Genomic DNA, 13,801 nt, shown 5'->3' with positions numbered 1-13,801 from the left:
TGGGTGCTGGGGTATTTGAGGGAAAACTATGTGAGTGAGTGAAAGATATGTTCAGGTTTGGATTCTAGATACAGTTTTGGCAGCTCCAACTTTTCAATTTGATGAAAACTACTAGGTGACATCATATGTAATGAGACCCCAGAAGAGGCTTGGAGACCATCTTCAAAAAGAGAGCTAGCTTCAAAAGCAAACAGTTGGCCCCATCTATATTTTTGTGGTCATATAAGGTACATCTACACAGCAATCAAAGAAGTGAATGCAATTCAAGTAGGCACAACTGCACTAACTTTAATCAAGCTAGCATGGTTGAAAGTAGGAGTGAAGATACAGCATCATGAACCCTGGAGCAGGCTAGGGTTTCAGGTGTGATTGTACAGCTTGTGCTAAGACCTGTGCTGCCCTGTCTTCACTGCAAATTTTAGCCATGCTAGTTAGATTAAAGCTAGTGCACATATGCCTACCCAAGCTACAGTCACATCTTTGACTTCAGGATAGACACACGCGTAGTGTGGGCACTTCATGGCTGGTTTCAAAATATTATGATACTACAACAGAAAGCTAACTAAGCAGAAAAAATGTGTCAACATGCAATGTCACTATGCAATATCATTTCAAGGCTGTGAAACATGTAGAAAAGTGTATTGGGCACACTCAAATAAAATGTATTCAGGTGAGCTCAGAATTCCACTAGCACTGTTCATATAACCTTAATAAAATACTGAAATATTCAAACATTTACATTCATTGCAAAGCGAGAAAGAAACTGGGAATAAAGAAAGAGTAGACTTTTTTCCTCCAAGTGATTGTAATCATTCACCAAGGGTTGGATTCACAGAAGGTCTTATGTTCTGCCACTTCTGATACCTAAATCCCAGAATCACGCCACAGTGGAATTCACAAAACCCTTGTTCAGATGCCCCTGAATTCTATAGGGGCTCAGCATCACCATGACTAAGTTTCTATGTGAATCTAGCCCCAAATCAATCAATCCGGAGTAATCCTGTTGGAATCAACACAGTTATACCAGTGTGAGATCAGAATTTTGGTCAAGTAACATTCCCTGTATTTTGAAGCTTTGTGATCAAGTCCTAGAATGTCACAGAGTGCAGCATCACAATTTTAATTCAATATAAGTAATTTGAGTTCCATGCCTCTTCAGCCCCATCAATTCTTTTAGGCATTTGCATGCTGCTCTTTCCTTTCTTAGAAATGGATTGTTAATAAAAACCACACAGCTGAGAACATATCTGAAGACTTTATAAGTGTGGAATGGGGGACAACAGAGCATTTGATTAATTGACACATTGTATTATAAGTGAAGTGTCACAACTGTGGAGATTATTTTTCCATTTTGGTCATTACAGAAGAAAAAATAACATGTGGCACTCTGTTTTTTTTTGGTCTTGCCATTATAGAACAGTAAAGCACAGCTTGTTTATCAGTTTGTCAGGGAGAGTACCAGCTGGCTAATTAAGTGAACCTAATTTAAACTAATGATGTCGATCCTCAAGATAATACTAATGGCTGGATGAGACTGCAGATGATACTTAACTGTACTCTTGAGATGTCAGAACAAGCCTCTGCTGTGTCTAAGCTGAACTTAGTTTTCCTTTTGAATATATAAAATGAAGCCTTGTTTACTGGCTCTCTTTTTTAAGCAGCAAGATAACCCTTGTAGAAAGTCATTCACACTTACCAAAACTTTTATAGTACTGTGAGAGAAGCTACTTACTGTCTAAAACAATAGCTAGACTGCTGTATTGTTTAATTTACTCACTTGCCTCAAATTTCCATTTAATTACTTCAAAGGAAAGATCTGAATGACAAATATTTATGGTTACACAAGAATGATTCCATTTCTTCCCATTTGATAATGCTTCAAGTTCCCAATCCTGACTGAAACCCCATTGTGCCAAACATAGCACAAACACAGAAAGGCAGTCCCTGTGTTACCCCAGAATTGGAAATTCCTGCATGTACCCAGAGTTTGATAGTACTGCAGTCAGCAAATGTTTTATATTCAGCCACTGACAGCTGAAAACCAAACATCACATAGCTAAGAAAATCTTAGGCCTTCATGAGGCAAGGTCAGACAATGCATGTTTGCAGCTTTGCTATCAGAATGGGAGGCTGGGACAAGAAGTGAATGTATTGTGAGACTAGAAGTAATGTTTGGACAGCGACCTTGGTATTAGGTGCCTCTAATATGTTTTATTAATGTTTTATTAATGTTATGACTAGAAAATTTTTGATGATAAGAGATAATGAGTAGTTTTGCTGAAAGTAGGAGAACTGGTGACCCACTAGGTATCCCTATAGGCTATGTGCTTTGTCTGAAGTTAGTTATAAAAGATTAGGTGACAGAGCTTGCTGTGGAGCAGTGAGAGGAAGTTTTCTTTGAGTAAGGATCTGGCATCTAAGCATCCAGCAGTCAGAGGAAAGGATCCCCCCCAAAAAACAAAAACAAAAACAAAACCCTGGCCACTGATTTCTCGAAACCACTTCTTGTCTTCAGGTAAATACAAGTGTTTTGAAATGCTCTAATCCTACTGCGACAGAGTGTGTGTGTGTGCGTGCGTGTGTGTGCGCGCGCGCGTGTGCTTGAGATCTAATAAAAAAAATAGTTTAGATGAAAGCCCTCCTGCTTGTGCCAATTATTTATCAGATTGAGCTGTGCCCCTATTTTTTTATTTATTCCTGATACCATCTAGAGAGAAACAGTTAAGTTCCGAGAAACCCTGGATAACACCTGTCTTAAAGAATTGTTTAAGGCTCTTATCCTACAGATACTTAATTTTATGCATGTGAAGAGTCCCATTAAAGTCAAAGGCTCATTTGTGCTTAAAGTTAAGCATGTGCTTGTTTTCAGGATCGAGATCTAATTTATTTGTAACTCAGAACATTTAATATAGGATCAATCATCTTCACTAATTATTTTTATATACTTATTTTCCTAAAAAATACATCATCTTAGAACCAAAATTTCACATGCACCTCTACAATTTTTCCTTTAGTGCTGATTTTTATCAAATAAATAAACAGAACCAGAAACATTTCAGTTCAAACAAAATCACAAAAAAAGAAAAACGAATGAAAGCAAAATAAGAGATTAAATTTATAGAGGAAAAAAAACCCAGAATTCTGCAGCTTAAAAGTCTGCAAAATACCTGAAAAATTGATTTTAGTGACTTAGAGTTTTCTCACTTTAGAAACTTGATAGATTTTTTTATTATTGAATCCATGCCTCTCTCAAATGTTTTCCCCACTTTTGTTCCTGACCAGAACGCTTTTTTTTTCTGGCATGTCTCTAAACTTAATTTTGCAAAGCAGATATGCAGTTTTATCTTAGGAATTAGAGTTTAAGTGATATGCAACTTGTCACTAATTGTGCTCAGTATTTAAGTAACAGATTACCAAAAGAGAGGACAGCTAGAAATGGAACAAGATGATCAAAAAAGAAACAAAGGTTTAAATTAGAGTTGTCAAATGATTAAAAAAATTAATCACAATTTAAAAAGTAGTCGTGATTAATCGCAGTTTTAATTGCACTGTTAAATAATAAAAAAATACCATTTATTTAAATATTTTTGGTGTTTGGGGAAGTGTGTGTGTGCGCGCGTTGGGGGAGCACTGTCTCTTTAAGCAGAGCACTCAGGAGCCTGAATGCTTTTTCAGCCAGCAGTAGCTGCTGTCAGGAACACTCACTCCTGAGCCAGCAGCATCAGCAGTAGCTGGTGCCACTGCCACCAGGCTTCCCCTGTTTCCTGACCCCCAGCTCAGCAGCGACTTGGTATATGGGGGAGACGGGGGGGAGGCAATCCTGACATCAGTCCTCCCCACCCTCTCCCTGCACAGCAGACAGGAGGCAGACTCCTGATCCAGAGCAGGTTGGCCATGGGCAGCTCTCTATGGGGGAGGAGGTGGGAGCAGCAGTAGAGCAGGGCAGCAGGAGGAGGGGCACCATGCCCTGGAGGCACGCAGCGGTGTCCCCCTGAGCACAGCATCCGGCTCATTACAAAAAATAACATGCTAATTTGTTCTGAGTTAATCACATACGTTAACTGCGATCAATTGAAAGCCCTAATTCTTATTTTTTAAAAGATAAAAAAAGATAGTACCATGTATAAGTCAAAGCATGAAGGGCATACAAATGTTTAGCATATCTGGCATGTAAATATTTTGCAATGCCAGCTACAACAGTGCCATGCGAATACCTGTTCTCACTTTCAGGTGACATTATAAATAAGAAGCGGGCAGCATTATCTCCCTTAAATGTAAACAAACTTGTTTGTCTTAGGGCATGTCTATACTGATGGTGGCAAAATTGCCGCCGCCAGATCAATCTTTCTGGATCAAATGAGCGGTCAGTGTAGACCCGCTCAATCAATCAGGAAGTCGACTGAGTAAAACCACCCCCTCAAGTAGTGTAGCGCTGCGTCGACAGGAACAGCGCAGCACAGTGAAGACACTGCGCAGAAGGGAAGCACAGCAGTCGACGTGAGTTACACAAGCTACTCTGCGTAGTTTGCGTAACTCCCAACGACTGCCACCAAATCTCCAGGTAAGTGTGGATCAGGGCTTAGAGATTGACTGAACAAGAAGTAGGACTGAGAGGACTTGCAGACTCTAAAGTTTTACACTGTTTTGTTTTGCAGTACAGTTATGTAAAAAAATAATTCTACCTTTGTAAATTGCACTTTCATGATTAAGAGATTGCACTGCAGTACTTGTATGTGATCAACTGAAATATACTATTCCTTTTATCTTTTTACAGTACAAATATTTGTAATAATAATATAAAGCAAGCACTGTGTGCTTTGTGTTCTGTGCTGTAACTGAAATCAAGATATCTGAAAACGTAGAAAAACATCCAAAACTATTATAATAAATTTGTATTCTATTATTAACAGTGTAATTAAAACTGTGATTAATCATGACTAATTTTTAAATCTAGTTAATTTGTTTTGCATGAATCACTTGAATTAACTGTGGTTACTTGACAGCACAAGTTTAAATTAGAGGGGAAGTGCACCAAGCACCTTGTCTCCCACTGGCTGGCCAATGGGAGATAGTGAGCCCAGGGAAGAAGAGGTATCACTCCTGCATTCTGCCTGCTTGTACTCACCCCACCTTTCCTCTCAAAGTCTGTCCCCTTCCCTGCAGGTCCAATCAAGTTTTTAACCCATTGAGCCAGGTGGATTGCATTTTAGCAGGTATGGCCTTATTAATATACAGAGGAGACTGATTTTTTAGATTTTATTTACTTATTTACTTACAAAGGAGGCAATCTATTAAGAAGTAGCTTAACAAACAGTTTACTATTGTATTTTCCAAGAAACTCTGACTTTTTGCAATTTCCTGTGCTAGGAAATTGTACTCATAGGAATGACAGAAATAAATACTTTTCAAACAACTGACATGAATAAGTTAAATTCCCTTTTCACCTCATTTTATAGTATATATTTACAGACCTAACTTTAAGGGAAAGAATAAATTACTGGTGCTTCTGGGGAAAAAACGGGGGGAGATGAAAGCAGATGTCTTATTAAAAGATAAGGAGAACAGGACTGTTTTTGCAGTAATACAGGCAATGCTGAGCAATGTATTTGATGTAGTATGTGTAGGGTGCTTTTTTTTTCCTTCTTCTCTACTTAAACACTCACAGACTTTTTCAGATTGCTGTATTTTAGGTATATGCATGGTTAACAGTAACCGGTCAGATTAAGCAAGTCCTATGGTATTTTTGCTGTGTCCTTGATTACCTAAGCATATCCTATGTGGTCAGGAAAGTCAGTTCAGCTCAGAAGAAGCCCTGTTCAATCTCTTTAATAGAGAGAGTGGCTGCTTTTCAGTTCATTACTCTAGTCCAGTGGTTCTCAGCCTATTTACCACTACAGGCTGCATGTGCAGCTCTCTATGTGTTATGTGGGCCACATCCACACAATATATAATATATACTACTGTACATCACTTAGCATTGTACATCACTGTAAATCACTTAAAACTAGCACAAAAGTAGCCAATCTGTTTATTGAAATAAAGGGTTTTTCTGTTAACAAATTGGTCTATACCACTGTGGCTGAGTGGGTGTGCATGTGTATGAGAATGAGCAAGTGTGTGTAGGTGAAAGTTGTGTGAAACAGACGGGAAGTGCGTGCGTGTGTGCGTGTGTGTGTGTGTGTGTGTGTGAGAGAGAGAGAGAGAGAGAGAGAGAGCGCCACTGTGTGAGTCATGGGAGATGGACAGCATCAGTACCCATAATATATAATACTTGCCAGGCAAGGTGGGAGGTGACTCAACTGGTTTCTGTACAGTAGTCAGGATTTATTCTGGGCTGTTAATCACTCCAAGATAATTGTGAATCCCTGAGCTCAATGCTTAAAGTGGCCTGGAAAAAAGCATGTGTGTGGGGGGCAGGTCTATGATAATCCCAGCTGAAATAAATGTTCATGCACTAGGTAAGGCAGTGCTTAAAATGCACCCCTCAGTGACTCCACTCCAGTTTTCATTATTTTTTGCAGGACTGTGACCCCTTACAACTCTGCCCTCTTTAAGCCATGCCTGAGCTGGGCCAACAAAGCAGCTGCAGTGTCAGCAATGTGTCCTCCTCTGGGCTGCTGTGCTGTAGTGCAGAAGGCACATGCATGGCATGCGGCACACAGCAGCCCTGTGACCTGGGCTCCTCTCACCTGGAGCTCATCTGAGGTGGGGGCAGAGCCCTGCTGGAGGCTGCCCAGCGGCTGCCTCTGTGCATGCATGAGCAGGCACTGACCTCCAGCTGGCATTAGTAACTATGGAGGGGGTGCAGCTGGGATAGAGGTCTACTCTGAGCCCCACTCAGTGCAGCAGGCACCAGGAGCATGCACTTCAACCCCACATGGGGTTCAATACTGGGGCTCTGTCCAGAGGGTCACTGCTGTGGAAGGCATTAGAAGCCTGTAGCAGAGATTGCATGGGAGGGGGACACAGCTCCTCCTCACCCTGCCTGCTGTGGCTGCCCTGTCGGGCACATGTTCCTCCACACTTTCTTCCTGGCAGTCAGGGGCAGGGGTGATCCCACCCACCAAGCCACAGGGGACCCTAACTGGGAAGTCACCCACAGGACAAATTTCCACCCCGCACCAGCTGTTTACAAATAATGGTACACATTTTAATGTAATGACTTACAGGGCAGCACCTGTGAGCTGTGAGCTCCGGATCCTGACATGGCCAGCAGGGGATGGGAAGGCAGGTGCTATCTGCTGCAGGCATCTCGGGGCATGCCACAGCCTGGAGCATGCTCAGTCCCCCCAGAGGCAACATATAACTGTGGCTAGTGGTGGGGCACAAATGAAAGGTTCTGGGGGGTCATGTGCCCTCATTCCATTTCTCCAGACCCTCTCTGGCACAGACATCCAGAAGCAAGGAAGCAGTGCCCCCTCGGCAGTGGCGCTCCCTGTGCGTCCCTGCAGCGCGGGGAGGGAGAAAGCAGCAGGCTGCTGGCAGGAAGCACTCCAGCAGGGCTCCATGGTGCTGTCTCCCCCTTAGCCAGCCCCAGCCCGGACCCAGGAGTGAGGCAATCTCTGCCGCAATCTTTGAATTTTTTTGTAGCACACTTCTGGGCTGCAGCTGTGTGCTAGTTGGGCGGCAAGCAGCCCATGGGCTGCGGGTTGAGAACCACTGCTCTAGTCTAACAGTTAGTCTTAGGCCTATTGTCTGTCTGACTTTGCATAACACCTTTGAGGGCTATTTATATTTGTCTGAATTAAGTATTTTCAGGGAAAATGCATTTCCCACTAATATATGAGTCTCCCTGTAACATTAAGAATAAGGCTTATGTTCCTGGGCAGAGGCCTCCACGCATGAGAGAGGCCACCTCTGTAGTTCCCCAATTTGGTGTGCAGTGTATCAGTATTATCATTTAATATTTTGCTTGATACTAATATATCTCAGTATTCCAATGGGAATTGATATTCAATTTTTTCTTGTGCCAAAACTGAGGTTTTCTGGGGAAGTCATCCTTGCATTGGCAGTAGAGTCAGCACTGGGACTGGTTGGAGGAGGCTTGTGCCTCCCATATTAAGGGGCTGGCTTAGTTCCTGGTGCTCTTTTCCCCATCCACAATACCCTACCTACCTCAGCATTGGGAACTCTTGCAGGGGAACAAAGAGTTGACTCCAGCAGACAGCCTTTGCTTTGGGGTATTGCCCAGGAGGTGATGTGGCTGTTTTGTGGCCCCTTTGTGCTGCTATAGCTGACACAAAGACTACAGATCAACTGTAAATGAAGCCTGTAATATTTAGGCCCCATTCAAAGATCTATATGCTTGGGCCCAAGACTACAATATTACCTTTTGGAATTACCTTATATATTGCTTGGAAACAGAGTTACTCTTTGTATTTTAATTTTTTTTAGGATTTATAAATTCACATATTGAACAACTCTAAGCACATGTTCAGAAAAACACCCACAATAATTAAATAGCAAAATAATTCACAAATTGACCCAATGACAGTTAAATAATTCCATTAAATCTATTGATCTAAAAGGACCTCCAATCTCTCCAAGTCACATCGTCTGGTACACTCATAATGCAACAGACAATGATGAAATGCTGGCCCCACTAAAGCTGATGGAAATTTTGCCAATGACTTCAGTGAAGTCAGGATTTTATTTTTGACTCTACTAGACCATGAGATGAATAAATATGAGAGTCAAGGGACTGGAAATTATCTGCCACCAGCCCCAGTCATTTAATTTTATGATTTTTTTGCTTGGGATATATCTCAGGAAATCTCAAATGTCTAAATTGTTTTTGTTTCAATGTATTCAAAATGGACCCATTTTTCGTATTTTTTATTTTGCTTTTAAAATGTATTATTGAAAACATTACTGAATTGGTTATCAAATTTAATTTTGAAATTAAATTATTTAATTTATCAAAAACCAGGTTTTCAAAACAAAAAAATGGATAATTATTTTGATTGTCTTGTATTTTGATAACATTTCCAATATTGTGTTTGACCAAAATTTTGAAAAAAATGAAAGACACTTTTTAATAAACTAAAGAAAGTATTTGTCACAAAAAATGTTTTTGAAAGCAGGACCTTTTTATTAAAAATGTTTTATTTGAAATATTTTTGATCAGCTCCTCTCAGCATTTGGTCAATTTCAGATTTTAGGAAGAAATAATACCCGTTGTAGGGTATTACTGTACTAATGTATTAGATGCAGTAAATATAAGAATTAGTTTTAAAAATATATAAAAACAGCTTTATAAAAATATAACCTAAAATATGTAAATTCAAATGTTTTTGTAATAGTTTTTGTCAAGTATAATGTGGGCTGGTTTTGTTGTTGTTTTTAATTTAGGGTAGTTTTTGATGTATTCAATTGAATTTTATGATGACAAAAAGAATCTTAAAAACAAGTAATTGGAATGATTTATAGCACAAGTTAAAAACTAAGGGTGTATTTTAATATTTTTGTTAGAATCTTAAAGTGTTATTAAAATCAAATGTATACATGGTTACAAAGCATTTGTTATACATGAGCTTTACATCATATAACACAGAACCTTGTGGATATTAGAAACACTTGTGTGACTGAAATTTGGATGAGAACACGCATTGAGGTATTCCAAACCCTAACATTAATATTTCAACTACAGTTGCCTTTTTTTCCTGAGGAAGACAGCTGAATTGTTAACAAGTTATTAGGATCATTCATGAACTGGATTTATAGCTGCTTGCACTAGAGTTAAATTTATTTTAGAAAGTGCAGATCTCTATTTTAAAATAAATTTAAAGCTCACTCTACATGTTCTGAAATGTACTGTAATTAGAAGACGCCTCTGCTGGCAAAAGACTGTTGATGATTCCAAACTGAATGCCTGTAATTGGTTGTCCTGTGTTGCAGCTGAAAACAAAGTAAAGCTAATCTTCTTGGTCAGATGCCAACAGTCAGGAAGCCTAAAGAGTGTATGGTATAACGTACTCCACTCTATATCATCATATCTGATTAAAAATTAAAATCTGAGTATAGTGCCTTTGTAGGAGCATTAGGCTGAAACTGAATGAAGAGTAAAAAGAGTTCTATTGTAATTTTCTCTTTCGTAAATGTTATCTGTCTTGTTATGAACAGTAAACTGAGTTTATAATTTAAGCAATCTCTTCAGATTTTGGAGATACATTTTTAGACATTTTAAAGCTTATCTTGTCATTTTCCAAGCATATTTTTATATTTGAGCATTCCACATAGCTAGTGATACAGGGCCTTGATTGACACAAGTTGGAGGACTCACATGAGTAAGGACTACTGGGTTATTGACATCTATAGGACTACGCATGTGCGTAAGGTCACCAGAACTGAGCCTATAGCAAGATTTTACACCACCCTGTCAACAGATCAAAGCTGAACACCATCGAGCAAATCAGGAGGGATTCTCACCTCTGCTACAATCTTTCTGTGCCAACATAAAAAAGCTATCTATCTAGATCTATCTAGAGAAGAATTCCCTGGGCAAAGGCTTTGTGCAAAACAGATGCTGCTGCTCTGTGACACCACTGCCATTTACCCTATTCTGGCATAGCTGTGTGTCAGAAGCTGGGCTGGTGGGGTGGGAGAGAGCAGGGCCACAGCATGTAACACTGTAGGGATTTTGGGAAGTACTGTTGACCACAGGAGGCCAGGGACAGGTTGCCATAACTTAAGAAGTTCCTCAGGGTTGTTAGAGTCATGTTGGGTGCCTCCCTAGCTCCATAGCAGCCCAGAATTGAGGGGACAGAAAGGTAGCTTAAAGTCACATTAAGCCTCACTCTCCCTGGCCTGTGGAATTTTGTGCTGTGTTTAAGAGGCACAGAGCAGAACCTAACCCATAGCATGCTGAATGTCTGTATATAGGGACTATATGATCATATAAAATGGATGCAATTTTTTTAAATTGACAAATTAAAAAAATCATTTTCTGATGGAGCATCCTTTAAAAAGTAGGATGTTTAAAATATTTATAATGCTGTCCTGATTCTTTATGTTTTTAAATGTCTTTTCAGTTAGTTTCTTGCTTGCTATATACAGGGAAAAAGAGAGAGACGACACAAACTGCAGTCAAATACATAAAGTAAACAAATTGGGGGAAATTATTCATTAACTTCTTTCAGTTTCAGTAATGTTTGGTATGAATTGTAATAACAGTATGTTGAATTGTTTTCAGACAAAAATGTAATTGTCAGGCTGACTGTGTCCCTGTAAAAGCATGTAGAGAAGCAGAGCTGGAAATGCTGTGCCCAGACTTGTCATTAATTGTAAAGTTAGAAGTAAGTACCTGCACAACTTTTTGGGATTGTACATCAACAATAAGCACTCTGTCCAAAGTGGGTTGAGTTACGTAAATGAACTTGTCTTTGATATTAACAGCAGATGCCCACACACACCTCTGAACAGTATCTCTTTCAGCTTTGGGACAAACTTCATCCTATAATGCAAGAGAAACAAAGGAGAGAGAGAAATGAAAATCAAAACAAACTCGAGCAATGCAAAAGACTAGTCAAAATTACTGTTTTTACCATGTTTCCTCCTGGATCAAATACAAGGAATATTCATATCATCCAAGGGATAAAAAAAGGTTAGGGTATAGACAATTCCAAGAGCTGTCCATCTTAGCATTAAAACCAATATAAATAAAACACCATTCAATCAGATTTTTTTTCAAAATCTTATGAGTGAAATCCTGAACCCATTTAGCCTAACAGCAAAAAATCCCATTGAATTTGAAGCCTTAGGAAGAATTTGAAAAACATTCTGTTTAGAGCGGTTTAGAGACAGGATACTGGACTAGATGGACCATTGGTTTGACCCAGTATGGCTGTTCTTATGTTCTTTAGTGGAGAAGGGAAAAAGGACATTGAGCGAGGCAAGATAGGAAACTGATTCAGAAAAGCATTCTTGTTGAGGAAACCACTTATGCACTTGCTTAAATTTAAGCACCTATATAAGTGCTTTTCAGAATTGGGGCCCAGAATATTAATTGGAGTGTCTATCTATACACTGGTGATTTCAGATGTGCATTTTGAATACTGGTTTGTGTGATGAGGATATATTTAATTACAGTATTTTTTTTTCTCAGTGACTTCACAAGGTATCCTATGTGTGAGTGCATCAGGCAAACTATGGGTGTACACTCTTGGAATTTTAAAATATATTTTCTTGTGTGAAAAGGAAGTCAAAAATCATGAGACAAAAATCATGAGACAAACACATTTTATGTGTTATTAATAAATAAATATGTATTAATTAGCAATTATGTGAAACTAACCTGGAGATAAGAACATAAGTACGGCCACACTAGGTCAATGTGTCTAGCATAGTATCCTGTCTTCTGACAGTGGCCAATGCCAGATGCTTCAGAGGGAATGAACAGAGCAGGTAATCATCAAGTAATCCATCCCGTCACCCATTCCAAGCTTCCAGCAAACAAAGGCTAGGGACACTTCAGAGCATAGATGGACCTATACTCCATGAACTTATCTAGTTCTTTTTTGAACCCTGTTATAGTCTTGGCCTTCACAACATCTTCTGGCAAAGAGTTCCACAGGTTGACTGTGTGCTGTATGAAGAAATACTTCCTTTTATTCGTTTTAAACCTGCGGCCTAATTTCATTTGGTGACCCCTAGTTTTAGTGTTATGAGAAGGAACAAACAACAGTTCCTTATTTACTTTCTCCACACCCATCATTATTTTATAGACCTCTATCATATCCCCCCTTAGTTGTTTCTTCCAAGCTGAAAAGTCCCTGTCTTATTAATCTGTACTCATATGGAAGCTGTTACATACTCCTAATAATTTTTGTTGCCCTTTTCTATATCTTTTCCAATTCCAATACATTTTTTTTGAGATGGGGTGACCAGCTCTGCATGCAGTATTCAAGATGTGGGCATACCATGGATTTATAAATATTTATAGGTATGGAATATTCATAATATTTTTCTCTCCTATTCTTTTCACTCACAAATAATGTAAAACAAATGCAATCTCAGATCATAAATTAAAGAGGTAGTGAAAATAAAGTTTAATTCTAAACTCCCAATGCTTTTGCAACTACAGAGCCATTACAGTGGCTTTTTAGAAATCCACAACATGCTTGCTGACCCTTGCTCTGTCCAAAACATCCTTCACAAAGATATATACAAAGTTTCAAATCAATAGTACAAAATCAGTACAATGCCAAAACTCTTATCTAAAATATGGTTTTAACTCCATGCATGAATCAGTTCCCACTTGACTCCCTGTTTATCCAATTACCCATTGATCTGGCAGTTCTAAAGGTCCCAGAAATATTTTTGATAAATGGAACTGAAATCTTACCTTTTAAAGAGCTAAAAAATTATCTGAGAAGGCTGAGCTTGGAGTTCTCTTTAAAAAGTATACTCTCTACTGTTAAGATTCCATATTAATTTCCCCAGTGGTTGGGTAACTGGATAAAATAATGATCCCTGAAAATATAGGTATAAATGTACTATTTTTTCTTTTTAATTAAAAAGTGAGCAGTTTACCTTTCTCTCTAATTTAGTCTTTGTACAAAACAAGAAAACATCTGATAAAATAAAATGGAAAAAGTTAATTTATTTCATTCTTTTCACCACACTTCCTTAATCAGAAAATGACTCGCCCTAAATCTAATCAAGGGATGGAGGAAAATAAACCCTTGGGAGTGCAGTAAAGAAATAAGTCGATGTCAGGGGCAATAATAAAATCGAAAGAGAAAACATTTGTTTGTAGATTAATGTGGATAAATTTTACTTTCATCCAAAGCCACTAAAATCA

The 13,801-nt window shown here is 38.9% G+C and overlaps 1 protein-coding gene across 1 annotated transcript in view; it reads right to left on the bottom strand.

The window, feature by feature from the left end:
- FSTL5 (follistatin like 5) overlaps window positions 1–13,801 on the bottom strand; it is a 488,015-nt gene that overhangs the window by 45,321 nt on the left and 428,893 nt on the right. Inside the window, exon 12 of the mRNA XM_067551803.1 lies at window positions 11,303–11,452. Coding sequence (XP_067407904.1) covers window positions 11,303–11,452 — 150 coding nt within the window. The remainder of the gene's footprint in view (window positions 1–11,302; window positions 11,453–13,801) is intronic.

Source organism: Emydura macquarii, unplaced genomic scaffold (assembly GCF_026122565.2).
Source record: "Emydura macquarii macquarii isolate MOO-44397 ecotype Brisbane River unplaced genomic scaffold, CSIRO-AGI_Emac_v2 contig_1363, whole genome shotgun sequence".
In the NCBI taxonomy this organism is placed as follows: Eukaryota; Metazoa; Chordata; order Testudines; family Chelidae; genus Emydura; species Emydura macquarii.
The sequence above is the reverse complement of the archived record's forward strand: the minus strand, read 5'-3'. Positions and strand labels throughout refer to the sequence as shown.